We start from the raw sequence: 15,253 nt of genomic DNA on the forward strand, positions 1-15,253 counted from the left end.
TTAACATGATAAACTTGGATTAGCTAACACAACGTGCCATTGGAACACAGGAGTGATGGTTGCTGATAAATGTAGATATTCCATTAACAATCTGCCGTTTCCAGCTATAATAGTCATTTACAACATTAACAATGTCTACACTATTTCTGATCATTATTTTTTATTTTTTTAAATGGGGGATTTTTTTGTTGTTGCTTTTCTTGCAAAAACAAGGACATTTCTAAGTGACCCCAAACGTTTGAACGGTAGTGTGTGTGTGTGTGTGTGTGTAATATATGCAATGTTGCCCAGCCCTAGGCATCAGCACTAGCTATAAGTTCAATAGACATCAGTAGGAACCAGTGGAGGCTGCTGAGTGAAGGACGGCTCACAATAATGGCTGGAACGGAGCAAATGTAATGGCATCAAACACATGGAAACCATGCGATTGATGAATTTGATACCATTCCAACTATTTCGCTCCATCCATTACCACAAGCCCGTCCTGCCCAATTAATGTGCCACCAACCTTCTGTTGTAGGAACACTATCTGCCACCACCTTGTTTTACTCAGGCTCTTAAAATAGCATACAGGACATTTCTCATGAGAAAAAAACAGCAGCAATCTCACAGCTCAGTGAAAATGAGTTCTGAGGATGAAGCCAGAGAATACATAATCAAGGTGCGTTCTGAATATTACCCTATATATATATATTGCACTACCCATAGGGCACTGGTCAAAAGTAGTGCACTTTGTAGGGTACAGGATGCCATTTAGGATGAAGTCTTACACTTCTATACCAAATATTCTCAGAAAATTGGTCTGTGGCAATTATCGCCCCCCCCCCCCGAAACTAATTAGCAGTAAATTGATAATAATTAGTTTCAGTTTAGAAGAAAATCAAGCTCAATGATCCTTAGCTGGGTGTATTCAGAAGTTGGTGCATACAATGGAACTTGGGAGATAGAAAAACAAATATGTAGTTTGCGGATGCAGTTAAGCATTCAGAAAGTCACAGGCCCGCCAAAACATAAAACAGGCTTGCGGTCAGAGGCCACTCAAACTGCTGAGAGGGAGATATATACAAAATGGTTTTGCAAACTTGTTTAGCAATTTCAGAATGGCTGCTCAGTCCTCAGACCGTAGCACTTGTGATAGTCTCAGACAGTGTCCTGGATCTTCATGATCAGGGTTTACTGAGCTCTGCTGGCTGACCAGCGAGCTGAGCGGTCTGGGGGGGGTGGGCAGTCTGAGCTGCTCTCCTCTCCTGCTCTCCCCTCTCAGGCAGAACTAATCAGTCTGACATACAGACAGGCTGCTGTCTGCCACCATGAACAGTGGCAGGATTGACAATGGTGATAGTGAAATACTCGACAGACAGCTTCTCTCTCATGCCCAGCCCTGGTCTGATGATCTATTTATATTCTGTCCTTAACCAGGATCACCAGGGGCTGACACTGTGGACTAGAGAGGGGACCAGAGAGAGGTCAAAACAGGGGGCAGAGTGGCTGCTAATGGGCCTGGTGGTTATGGGGGACTGACTGACCCTGGGCGTACTGACTGCAACCTGATAGGTCTGGCACCTCTTCAGGGATGTAGGGGAATTTCATGGGCAACAAGATCTCTGCTGAACGGGCATGGCACTACTCACGTTGAATTTGATGATGTCATAGATCAGGTAGCGCGGGACGGGCTGGCCGTTTACCTTGTCGATAATCATCTCCTGTGGAAACAAGAGACAGAGGGGGTGATGAGGACAGACAGAAACCGAGAGAGAGAAAGACACCGAGAGACAGAGGGAAAGAGAGATGGGGGGGGGCATAATGCTAAAACAGTGTACGGGAGACACATTCTAAGAGAAATAATTCTAAATTTGTGGTCCAATTAGACAGGGAGCGAGAGGAGCTGAGCATGTTGGAAAGTGCCCGTCAAACGATGGGGGGGGGGGTTAAACCGAGCGCTCTTAAAAAAGGGGCTGGCTGTGTCTCCTGTGGGGTACATACGGCAGACTGCGGCACACATCAGAGATGAGTACCATGGAGAGGAATGGGAAACGGCAGCAGAAATAGATTTACACATTCATCATTCAACATTGTGGAGTTGAGAATCAAGTACTTCAGAGCTGGTGAAAAGCACAACTGACACATGACTGGGTTTCACAGCCACGTTATGCAACTAGGTGTCTGCCAGTTGAGGACTTTGTGAGCCTTTTAAAATGATAAACTTGGATTAGCTAACACAACATGCCATTGGAACACAGGAGTAATGGTTGCTGATAATGGGACTCTGTACACCTATGTAGATATTCCATTAAAAAAATAAAAATCAGCCGTTTCCAGCTAAAATAGTCATTTACAACATTAACAATGTCTACACTGTATTTCTGTTCAATTTGATGTTATTTTAATGGAATAAATATGCTTTTCTTTTAAAAACAAGGACATTTCTAAGTGACCCCAAACTTTTGAACGGCAGTGTGTATACAAGAGAGAGAACCAGAGGGCGCAATATATTTACACATTCATCATTCAACATTGTGGAGTTGAGAATCAGGTACTTCAGAGCTGGTGAGAAGCAAGAGAGAACGATAACGAGCAAGCGATAATGAGCGTGAACGAGCGCGAGAACGAACGAGAGCGCGAGAACGAACGAGAGCGCGAGAACGAACGAGAGCGCGAGAACGAATGAGAGAGCGTGAGAACGAGCGTGAGCGCGAGAACGAGTGCGAGCGAGAGAGAGTGAGAACGAACAAGAGAGAGAACAAAATATATTAATAATATCCCAATGGGTATCATATCGTAGGCTAAGCATCATACAGTACTACTGCATCACCATTCTGACACATTACCTGTAGGGACATCAACGGAACTACTGCTTTACAGCTAATATGGTACAATATCACTCCAGTTTTTGTCCTTTGAAGGGATCTTACTCAAAATATTTACTCCATTGTGAGTGTACAAACACAGGCAAATAAAAGACAACACTGAGTGAATTGCTCTGGGGGGATGAATATAGTTGTATCTCTGTGAGTTGACCTCTGTACATGCAGCAGTGCAGCACACTGAGGCAGTAACTGTTCTGTATTGTGTGTGGGGGTGTATGAATAAGATAAAGTGACTAGCAGCAGAGCCACTACCACAGAAGAGCTTGTGATTGAATGTATGCAGCAACAGTTCCACAGGCAATATATCTGCAAACATGAAAATACATTTTAGGTCTCTGGGTAGAGTTCACTGAAAACAATGACATGAATTCCAAAACACACAAGAGAAGCCTTGTGGCAGAGGCAGATTTTGTGTAAGTAGTAAGATTCTATGAAGAATCTATGGATGAAACTGAGCATAGCTGAGTCATGGTTCAGCCACAGGTTCTTTCTGGACATGGACTCTGTTAGCACCTGTCATCAAAAACAACACAATAACAAAAAGGACACCAAGAAGCCTTGACAGGCTAGACAGACTGTCACATCTGCAGAGTGGAGCAGCTTCAAAAGCCTGCTAATGTGTTCCCTGCACAAAAGGCCCAAGCAAAGAGACAACCCACCATCTCAATCAGTCACTGAATTACCGAAGATGCTTGAGAATAATATTGCTCAGAGCATGAAAGACACGTCCGTCTTAGAGAAAAGTGAAGATGGCTAAGCAAACTCACCTCTCTAACAAGCCCCCCCACATAATTGGGCTGCTGCACAGAAGACCAGGCATTGTACACCGACATGACGCATAATGGCATCCAGCCTCTTCTCTCCCCGGTTCCGATTAGGGAGGGTGATAATGACTGGTGTCTTGTGCACCTGCTGCTTGGGGAGTGCTGGGACCTGGCTAAGTCCCAAATGGCACCCTATTCCCTGTATAGTGCACTACCTTTGACCAGGGCCAACAGGGAATATCACTATATTTGGAATGAACACCTTTTCTAGTACAAAAACTCTAGTAGCCCGGATTGGCCTGTTATTACACGGTGAAGACATGACAGCCACTAACAATTAGTCTCCTGGGAGGAAGGCATCTACGCAGTACAGTACAATACAGAGCAGGATAAAGGAGGATGAATCCATGGTATTTCTGGTATGATTTACGAACAGTGTTTCCCCTCCTGTCTTGTAAAAGTGGATGTGGTGGCGGACTGGGTGAAAGGCACACTGCTCTCACTGTTCTCCTCTAGGCCTAGGTGTTGATAGGAGCCACAGGGTTCTCCTGGTGTGGAAGGAGGCTGACAACAGCTACTTTTTGCTGTCAGTCATGTGTAGGTGGAGCAGCAGGGCGATATGAGTAGGGGTATGGGGTCAGGCAGGGGACAACGGGTGGGAAGAATAAAGACAGTATGAGTCACCATTCTGAGACTTTAAAAAAATGTAACTAGGAAAGTCAGTTAAGAACAAATTCTTATTTACAATGATGGCCTAGGAACAGTGGGTTAAACTGCCTTGTTCAGGGGCAGAACAACAGATTTTTACCTTGTCAGCTCGGGGATTCGATCTAGCAACCTTTTGGTTATGCTCTAACCACTAGGCTAACCACTAGGCTAACCACTAGGCTAACCACTAGGCTAACCACTAGGCTAACCACTAGGCTAACCACTAGGCTAACCACTAGGCTAACCACTAGGCTAACCACTAGGCTAACCACTAGGCTAACCACTAGGCTAACCACTAGGCTAACCACTAGGCTACCTGCCACCCCATCACCGGGGGGGGATAAAGGACACATACACAGACAGAGTGAAGGACTTACCCCATCAAGTAGTGTGTTGGCTAAGTGAACGCGGAGGTCTTTCCGAAAAGGGAATTCTAGGTTGGCTATGTGGAACACCGAGTTGTCTCTGTCGATCATGTGAACCTCATTCTTCCCATTTATCAGCATCATATACCTGTGGAAAATAGAGCAAAGAAACCCTCTTTAACAAGTTTACTTAACATTTTTAAGTTAACAACTATTTACTAGTAAGTAGCAAACATTCAACAAACAAAGCAGAGGCAGTATACATATTGAATGCTGTAAATTGATGGCAAAGTTTCACTCCAACTGGAATTGGCTTTTTACATGGATTAAAAACCAAGTCAGACAGCCATTTTATAGCAGACAAACAGCTGCATCCGGATTTCTCCGAGCTGCAGATTCAACTGCATTTCTTACAGTTAAAAACAAAACTTTGTTGGGTTAATGCTGCAATATATAACTTTTTGGCAACCCGACCAAATTCAAAGAGTATGTGATAAGTCAAAAACGTTTGTGCAAAAAGGGTCAATGCAGATAGTCCTGGTAGCTATTGGTTAAATATTTAAAGCAGCAATATTCAACTTTTTGGGTGACCCCAGCAAATTCACATAGAAAGGTGTTATAGATCTGTCATTCTCCTTGAAAGCAAGTCTAAGAAGCGGTAGATCAGTTCTATGTGCATATTTCTATGCTTCTAGTTATGTTTAGTTTTTTGGGTCTTTTACTTTCGGTTTTGTACACCAGCTTCAAACAGCTTGAAAATACTATATTTTTAGTTATGGAAAATATATTTCACAGCTGGTAGATGGTACAATACTTCTCTACACAACGACTGCTTGTTTTGTCACAAACTGAAATTAAGCGAACTATTATAATTTTTGCAACCAGGAAATGACAGCGCAATTTCTGAAACGTTACACCTATAATAGAGTATCTGGGGAACAACACAGACAAACTCCAAACTTACCTCAACCCTCTACTTACAAAAACAGCCTCATTATATTCTAGTGCACGTAGACACTTCCAAACCAATTCTCTCCTCTATTGACAAAACTGAATGACAAAAAAAAAATCACAGGCTCTGATATATTGTGATGTTATGTCCTAAAGCACCTCTGCTTCAATGCAAATGTGCCAGCCTCCAGTTAGACATGGCTCTATCTTCAAATAGCACAATGTGCTGCTACATTCACAGGCAGTGGCGAGGCGAGTTGTTTCACTGATAGAGGAAGTTTTGGCACCAATCCCGAATTAGTTCCTCTGGCATTTGCAGGTGAGATACAAGACTTAGTTTGCATTAAGAAATACACTGCACTATCATTGGCCTCAGGAAGACCACAAACTTGCAGTACAAACACAGTCCTTCACCATTTTATCATGATACTGTAGATGCATATTAATGTTTTTATTCTGAGAAAATTTGAGAAAGCTCTTTGACTACATCTACACTACAGGACTAGAGGCAAGGACATACACCACTGATCCAACCATTCAGGAGGAGTGGTGTCCTTATCTCGCTCCTTCTCTTTGGCCTTGCAGATTCTTGAACAGTACTTTTTCAATGCCACAATAGGACACACACACACACACCGGTCCTCATTCAAATCACCACAGTGCAAATTAGAATATCCTCAAGAAAGAGAGGTGTGAAAGACAGGACATTGCAGTGTATCTCTGGGTTTTTTAAGAAGCTGCTAAGCAAATATGATAGGACCCAGGCTCTCTTGCTCCAGTCTATATATTTACATGAGTGATGTTGCTAGCAGTCTGTCACAGCTCTGTCTGATTACTGTCTGATCCCTCCATCACACCAACCAGATGGAGGGATGAAGTGGAGGATACAAAGCTTTACTTGAATTACATACCTGCAAACATCAGCTTTTACACTCAGACAAACTCTTACTTTTAAAAAGGGTGGACAGTGAGTCACTTACTCACCGTCTCCGACAGGATATCTGTTTGGTAACAGTGGTGGTGGTGGAGACCAATTAGAAGTTTGTGATGACGAAGGGGACTTGGGATGGACGTACAGTATGTTAAGGATGGGACAACCCCTATGATACCCATAGTATCACCCATAGCATAGACACACAGAGGATGGAAGAGTCCACAGGCACTAAGGTGGGGGTATCTGGGTGAAAGATACAGAGGCAGTGGGGGGGAATAAAGTCTGAGTGCTCTAGTTCAGTGTTTCCTAGCTCCAGTCCTCAAGTACCCCCCAACAGCACACATTTTTTGTTGCAGCCCCAGACAAAAACATCTGATTTAAATTGTCAAGGGCTTAGTGATTAATTGACAAGTAGAATCAGGTGTGCTTGTCCGGGACCACAACAAAAATATGTACCGTTGGGGGTACTGGGAGAAAGAACAAAGAGCAAAGCGCAAACAAAAGCTGTCAAGCCAAATGCTCCTGTTTGGGTAATTGAATTTTAAAAAATCTACAGTCAACAGGAAAACTTATGCGTAAAATGAAACTAAATTAAAGTCAACATCAGAACATGAAAATGCCTGATCTGATTCCAGGGGTATGGAGGTTCCCAAGGAGAGCTGAGGGGATGTGATCAAACACGCGCACACATTTCCTCTTACAATGAACACACACAAAAATCTGCTCGGCAATGATTACATGACAGAGTTGACGAATCCAGTTACATGCTTCCAGGAGGCCGACTGGTCGCTGCTCTCTCTCTCCATCGGCAAATGCCAAGCATTGAGTGAAGCAAGATGTTTTAAATGAGCAACTCTGTTTCATTTCCTGTTTTATTCCTAAAAAAGGTGAAGTATCCTAATCAACGCATCCTAAACCAGTGAGCAAATTAGCTCGCCTCCCCATTACACCACTTTATGACATTAGTGCAATCATGCAATGCTAATGGCACCCGGCTTACTTTGCAAACTACTAAATTAACACAAAAGGTGGGCCTGGCCTATTGGGTGGCGATGTGAACCCATTTTAAAATGCAGTGATAGATGAACAGCTCTTCGGGGGAGAGGAGACTGGTGGTGGTGACAGAGATACAGCTGAAGTCGGAAGTGTACATACACTTAGGTTGGAGTCATTAAAACCTGTTTTTCAACCACTCCACAAGTTTCTTTTAACAAACTATAGTTTTGGCAAGTCAGTTTGGACATCTACTTTGTGCATGACAAGTAATTTTTCCAACAATTGTTTACAGACAGTGAAATAATCTGTATCACAATTCCAGTGAGTCAGAAGTTTACATACACTAAGTTGACAGTGCCTTTAAACAGCTTGGAAAATTCCAGAAAATGATCTCATGGCTTTGGAAGCTTCTGATAGGCTAATTGACATCATTTGAGTCAGTTGGAGGTGTACCTGTGGATGTATTTCAAGGCCTACCTTCAAACTTAGTGCCTCTTTGCTTGACATCATGGGAAAATCAAAAGAAATCAACCGAGACCTCAGAAGAAAAATTGTAGACATCCACAAGTCTGGTTCATCCTTGGGAGCAAATTCCAAATGCCTGAAGGTACCACGTTCATCGCTACAAACAAGTATATATACACACCATGGGACCACGCAGCTGTCATACAGCTCAGGAAGGAGATGTGTTCTGTCTCCTAGAGATGAGCGTACTTTGGTGTGAAAACTGCAAAATCAATTCCAGAAAAACAGCAAAGGACCTTGTGAAGATGCTGGAGGAAACTAGAGGTCGACCGATTACGACACACACACACACAGTGGGGCAAAAAAAGTATTTAGTCAGCCACCAATTGTGCAAGTTCTCCCACTTAAAAAGATGAGGCCTGTAATTTTCATCATAGGTACACTTCAACTATGACAGACAATTATTTATTTTTTTATCCAGAAAATCACATTGTAGGATTTTTTATGAATTTATTTGCAAATTATGGTGGAAAATAAGTATTTGGTCAATAACAAAAGTTTCTCAATACTTTGTTATATACCCTTTGTTGGCATTGACAGAGGTCAAACGTTTTCTGGAAGTCTTCACAAGGTTTTCACACACTGTTGCTGATATTTTGGCCCATTCCTCCATGCAGATCTCCTCTAGAGCAGTGATGTTTTGGGCTGTTGCTGGGCAACACTGACTTTCAACTCCCTCCAAAGATTTTCTATGGGGTTGAGATCAGGAGACTGGCTAGGCCACTCCAGGACCTTGAAATGCTTCTTACGAAGCCACTCCTTCGTTGCCCGGGCGGTGTGTTTGGGATCATTGTCATGCTGAAAGACCCAACCACGTTTCATCTTCAATGCCCTTGCTGATGGAAGGAGGTTTTCACTCAAAATCTCACGATACATAGCTCCATTCATTCTTTCCTTTGTACTTATCAGTCGTCCTGGTCCCTTTGCAGAAAAACAGCCCCAAAGCATGAGGTTTCCACCCCCATGATTCACAGTAGGTATGGTGTTCTTTGGATGCAACTCAGCATTCTTTGTCCTCCAAACACAACGAGTTGAGTTTTTACCAAAAAGTTATATTTTGGTTTCATCTGACCATATATATAAAATTCTCCCAATCTTCTTCTGGATCATCCAAACGCTCTCTAGGAAACTTCAGATGGGCCTGGACATGTGCTGGCTTAAGCAGGGGGACACGTCTGGCACTGCAGGATTTGAGTCCCTGGCGGCGTAGTGTGTTACTGATGGTAGGCTTTGTTACTTTGGTCCCAGCTCTCTACAGGTCATTCACTAGGTCCCCCCGTGTGGTTCTGGGATTTTTGCTCGCCATTCTTGTGATCATGTTGAACCCACGGGGTGAGATCTTGCGTGGAGCCCCAGGTCGAGGGAGATTCGTGGTCTTGTATGTCTTCCATTTCCTAATATTTGCTCCCACGGCTGATTTCTTCTAACCAAGCTGCTTACCTATTGCAGATTCAGTCTTCCCAGCCTGGTGCAGGTCTACAATTTTGTTTCTGGTGTCCTTTGACAGCTCTTTGGTCTTGGCCATAGTGGAGTTTGAAGTGTGACTGTTTGAGGTTGTGGACAGGTGTCTTTTATACTGATAACAATTTCAAACAGGTGCCATTAATACAGGTAACGAGTGGAGGAAAGAGGAGCCTCTTAAAGAAGAAGTTACAGGTCTGTGAGAGCCAGAAATCTTGCTTGTTTGTAGGTGACCAAATACTTACTTTCCACCATAATTTGCAAATAAATTCATTAAAAATCCTACAATGTGATTTCCTGAAATTCTTTCTAATTTTGTCTGTTATAGTTGAAGTGTACCTATGGTGAAAATTACAGGCCTCTCATCTTTTTAAGTGGGAGAACTTGCACAATTGGTGGCTGACTAAATACTTTTTTGCCCCAATGTATATCCACAGTAAAACGAGTCCTATATCGACATAGCCTGAAAGGCCGCTCAGCAACGAAGAAGTCACTGCTCACAAACCGTCATAAAAAAGCCAGAGTACGGTTTGTAACTGCACATGGGTACAAATATCTTACTTTTTGGAGAATAGTCCTCTGGTCTGATGAAACAAAAATAGAACTGTTTGGCCATAATAACCATCGTTATGTTTGGAGGAAAAAGGGGGAGGCTTGCAAGCTGAAGATCACCATCCCAACTGTGAAGCACGGGGGTGGCAGCATCATGTTGTGGGGGTGCTTTACTGCAGGAGGGACTGGTGAACTTCACAAAATAGATGGCATCATAAGGGAGGAAAATTATGTGGACATATTGAAGCAACATCTCAAGAAATCAGTCAGAAAGTTAAAGCTTGGTCGCAAATGGATCTTCCAAATGGACAACGACCCCAAACATACTTCCAAAGTTGTGGCAAAATGGCTTAAGGACAACAAAGTCAAGGTTTTGGAGTGGCCATCACAAATCCCTGACCTCAATCCTATAGAACATTTGTGGTTATAACTGAAAAAGCGTGTGCGAGCAAGGAGGCCTACAAACCTGACTCAGTTACACCAGCTCTGTCAGGAGGAATGGGCCAAAATTCACTTATTGTGGGAAGCTTGTGGAAGGTTACCCGAAACATTTGACCCAAGTTAAACCATTTAAAAGGCAATGCTCCCAAATACTAATTGAGTGTATGTAAACTTCTGACAAACTGGGAATGTGATGAAAGAAATAAAAGCTGAAATAAATCATTCTCTCTACGATTATTCTGACATTTCACATTCTTAAAATAAAGTGGTGATCCTAACTGACCTAAGAGAGGGAATTGTTACTAAAATGAAATGTCAGGAATTGTGAAAACTGACTTTAAATGTATTTGGCTAAGGTGTATGTAAACGTCCGACTTCAAATGTAGATGGCAGATCACTTGGTAGTTCCAAATGCAAATGCACTACATTTCCACAGCGTGAGCAGCAGTAAGAAGACCTGCAGGTGGGGAAAAAAACAGAATCAGATATGGATTACACCTAATTAATTTGCCATCTATACCAGCTTGTTCAGAGATCTCTGGAAGGCATCCAGGTCCCTGAGAAGTGGGGTACAATGGCTGTCCCCCAAATGGCACTCTATTCCTTAGAGTGCATTACTTTAGACCAGCACCCAGGGGTGCATTTGGGACTCAAACAATATGAGGCAGACCCTGAGAAAGAACTCCTGTTAAAGAACCTCTCAGCCAATGAGAAACTAGCATCCACTCTCATAGCAAATCAAGACCCCCAAAAGTGACTTGTTTCGGTCTTTCACTCTTGACCTGTAACAGGATTACGTGTAAGGTCAACAACGTGCTGCCAGAGTAAAAGGCATCTAATCTTCCAGCTACAATGACAGTGCAGGTCTACAAAGTAGGGCCATAAAAACTGTTGGACCTAATTATTAGAAAGACAAAAAAGTGTGACAGTGCAGGTCTGCTGGAGCTATACTAGTCCATAGAGAGGATGTTGGTTGAGTTCCTCATCCCTGTGAGTGAAGAGTGGTGAGCCACACCTGCCTTGCAGTCCTCTGCTCCTATAGACTCTGTTCTGGAAGAATCAATGCCTGCATCTACTCTGCTGACAACGTCTCAGGAGTCTGGACAACAGCCTCTTCGGTATCCCATAATACACATTCAGGCAAACAGTCAGACACAGACACACGCTTTAAAAGATGTTTAGGGTTGTGGCTTTGTTGGCATGCATTAAAAAGAAAGTTGAGTTTTCCCCACCAAGACGTACATTATAGAAATCACTAAAGAGTCTGGTTCCTCTCTAGATTCTTCCTAGGTTCCTGCCTTTCTAGCCACCGTGTCCCTACATCTGCATTGCTTGCTGTTTGGGGTTTTAGGCTGGGTTTCTGTAAGGCACGTTGTGACATCTGCTGATGTAAAAAGAGCTTTATAAATACATTTGCTTAATACTGACATCAGGGCATAAAATTAAAAACGCCTGCCACCCGCCAAATGCAGAGGGAAAAAAATATATATTTCACCTGCCACGTAAGCGGGTGGTCAATTTTCAGGGCTCTACAGCGCGACCATGACAGTCACATTTGCAAATAAAAATAGTCAAAAGTCAAGTATGAGCACATGTGCGAGTTGTGATTTCCAGCAGAAAAATGCTGCAGGTGCTATCTTCAAAGGTTCTGCCATTTTGTTCCATAGCTGCTAATCGCACAAAGAAATATTCGTATATCCCACCTCACACAGCAGCTCTGCCTGAGTTAACCGCTTATAGATTCATTCATGGAAGCACTGCACACAGGTATAAACATTTGTCTAATTTACTTAGTCTACAAAGTGAGACTTTGTCCTCTTGTTTTTTGGCTATTTACATTGTTTTGTTCACAAGCTTGGTTGTTTTTCAATGTTACTTAAGAACAAATCCTCATTTACAATGACGGCCTACACCAGCCAAACCCGGACAACGCTGGGCCAATTGAGCAGGGCCCTATGGGCCTACCAATTAGGGCCGGTTGTGATATAGCCTGGATTCGAACCAGGGTGTCTGTAATGACGCTTCTTACATTGAGATTAGAGGTCGACCGATTAATCGGAATGGCCGATTAATTAGGGCCGATTTCAAGTTTTCATAACAATAGGAAATCAGTATTTTTGGACGCCGATTTTGCCGATTAAAAAATAAAAACATTTATACCTTTATTTAACTAGGCAAGTCAGTTAAGAACACATTCTTATTTTCAATGACGGCCTAGGAACGGTGGGTTAACTGCCTTGTTCAGGGGCATAACGACAGATTTTTACCTTGTCAGCTCGGGGATTCAATCTTGCAACCTTACAGTTAACTAGTCCAACGCTGTAACCACCGGTCTCTCATTGCACTCCACGAGGAGCCTGCCTGTTACGCGAATGCAGTAGAAGCCAAGGTAAGTTGCTAGCTAGCATTAAACTTATTTTATAAAAAACAATCAATCATAATCACTAGTCATTTGCGAAAAAAAGCACAATCGTTGGAAGACTGTACCTAACCATAAACACCAATGCCTTTCTTAAAATCAAGACACAGAAGTATATATTTTTAAACCTGCATATTTAGCTAAAAGAAATCCAGGTTAGCAGGCAATATTAACCTGGTGAAATTGTGTCATTTCTCTTGCGTTCATTGCACACAGAGGCAGGGTATATGCAACAGTTTGGGCAGCCTGGCTCATTGCTAACTAATTTTCCAGAATTTTACGTAATTATGACATAACATTGAAGGTTGTGCAATGTAACAAGAATATTTAGACTTTGGGATGCCACCTGTTAGAAAAAAATATTAAAAATATTTCACTGAAATAAACGTTTGTTTTCGAAATGATAGTTTCCAGATTTGACCATATTAATAACCAAAAGGCTCATATTTCTGTGTGTTATTATGTTATAATTAAGTCTATGATTTGATAGAGCAGTCTGACTGAGCGGTGGTAGGCAGCAGCAGGCTCGTAAGCATTCATTCGAACAGCACTTTTGTGCGTTTGCCAGCAGCTCTTCGCAAGCACAGCGCTGTTTATGACTTCGAGCCTATCAGCCTAATGGCTGGTGTAACTGATGTGAAATGGCTAGCTAGTTAGCTGGGTGTGCGCTAATAGCGTTTCAAACATTACTCGCTCTGAGACTTGGAGTAGTTATTCCCCTTGCTCTGCAAGGGACGCGGCTTTTGTGGAGCGATGGGTAACGCTGCTTCGAGTGTGGCTGTTGTCGATGTGTTCCTGGTTCAAGCCCAGGTAGGGGCGAGGAGAGGAGAGGGATGGAAGCTATACTGTTACACTGGCAATACCCAATAGTAAAAAGGTATATGAAATACAAATGGTATAGAGAGAAATAGTCCTATAAATACTATATTAACTACAACCTAAAACCTCTTACCTTGGAATATTGAAGTCTCATGTTAAAAGGAACCACCAACTTTCATATGTTCTCAATGTTCTGAGCAAGGAACTCAAACGTTAGCTTTTTTTACATGGAGAAGTAAAAGTGCAATATGTGCCAACACTTTGCTTTTGCATTATTTAAACCAAATTGAACATGTTTCATTATTTATTTAAAGCTAGATAGATTTGTATTGATATATTAAGTTAAAATAAGTGTTCATTCAGTATTGGTGTAATTGTCATTATTACAAGTAATAATGATCTTCCAATAATCGGTATTGGCGTTGAAAAATCATGTTCGGTCGACCTCTAATTGAGATGCAGTGCCTTAGACCGCTGCGCCACTCAGGAGCTGAAGAGACGGCGTCTACTTGGTTTCCACTAGAGAGCACAGCCAAAGTCAAAATGGTCTATATCGTAAAAAAATCATGATGTCTTAAGGTTAGGGTTAAGCATAATGTTAGCAGTGTGGATAAGGTTAGGTATAAAATAAAATTTTAAGATGATACATTTTAGAAATAGAATGGGTTAATTTTTTAAAACCTTTATTTAACTAGGCAAGTCTGTTTAGAACAAATTCTTATTTTCAGTGACAGCCTAGGAACAGTGGGTTAACTGCCTTGTTCATAGGGCAGAACGACTTAATTTTACCGTGTCAGCTCGGGGATTCGATCTTGCGACCTTTCAGTTACTAGTTCAACACTCTGACCACTAGGCTACTTGACTTTGTGGCTGTGGTAACTAGTGATGACTGTCTACTAGTAAGTAGTCAGATCCAAAATCTCTCACACACACACACACACCTCTCGCCTTTAGAGGGGCAGCTTTTTACTCGGGTCACAAAATGAAATGGATCAATAATTCACATTAATTCTTTCTAATACCTTTCTTGTTTTAGAAACAATATAAAGCACGGTCATCCATTTGTTTGGGGTGGATTTTGACTGATATAATCTGAGTGTCTGGTCTATTTAAAAAAATAAAAAATATCTACTAAACCTGCCACAGTGGTTGGTGGACCAAAAAGTTAATTTTAGGCCCGGGCGCACATGATTACCCCAAGGCCTTCAGCCTTGGTTGGGATGTAGGCTTCTCTTTCACACATAATTTACAAATGCGAACAACCCATCTAGGTAAACGGAGTGCTTTTAGAACACTTTCGGGGCCAGACATATAATCTCATTCTAATCATTACATTGAAATGGTTCCAGGTGTGCCGTGGAAAGTGGAGCTGTAATAGTCCTCCACATCTCTACTCCACTGGAGGGGATCAATACTGGGCAGTGAGAATGACCCAGGTCTATAGGGCTGTA

General features: G+C 42.3%; 1 protein-coding gene across 1 annotated transcript in view; it reads right to left on the reverse strand.

Annotated features, from left to right (window-relative positions):
• rngtt (RNA guanylyltransferase and 5'-phosphatase) overlaps nucleotides 1–15,253 on the reverse strand; it is a 142,215-nt gene that overhangs the window by 100,881 nt on the left and 26,081 nt on the right. Inside the window, exons 10-11 of the mRNA XM_024377821.2 lie at nucleotides 4,717–4,852; nucleotides 1,632–1,703 (exon numbers count right to left, since the gene is read on the reverse strand). Of these exons, the coding sequence (XP_024233589.1) occupies nucleotides 1,632–1,703; nucleotides 4,717–4,852 (208 nt within the window). The remainder of the gene's footprint in view (nucleotides 1–1,631; nucleotides 1,704–4,716; nucleotides 4,853–15,253) is intronic.

The sequence above is a fragment of the Oncorhynchus tshawytscha genome, linkage group LG18, assembly GCF_018296145.1.
Source record: "Oncorhynchus tshawytscha isolate Ot180627B linkage group LG18, Otsh_v2.0, whole genome shotgun sequence".
Lineage (NCBI taxonomy): Eukaryota > Metazoa > Chordata > Actinopteri > Salmoniformes > Salmonidae > Oncorhynchus > Oncorhynchus tshawytscha.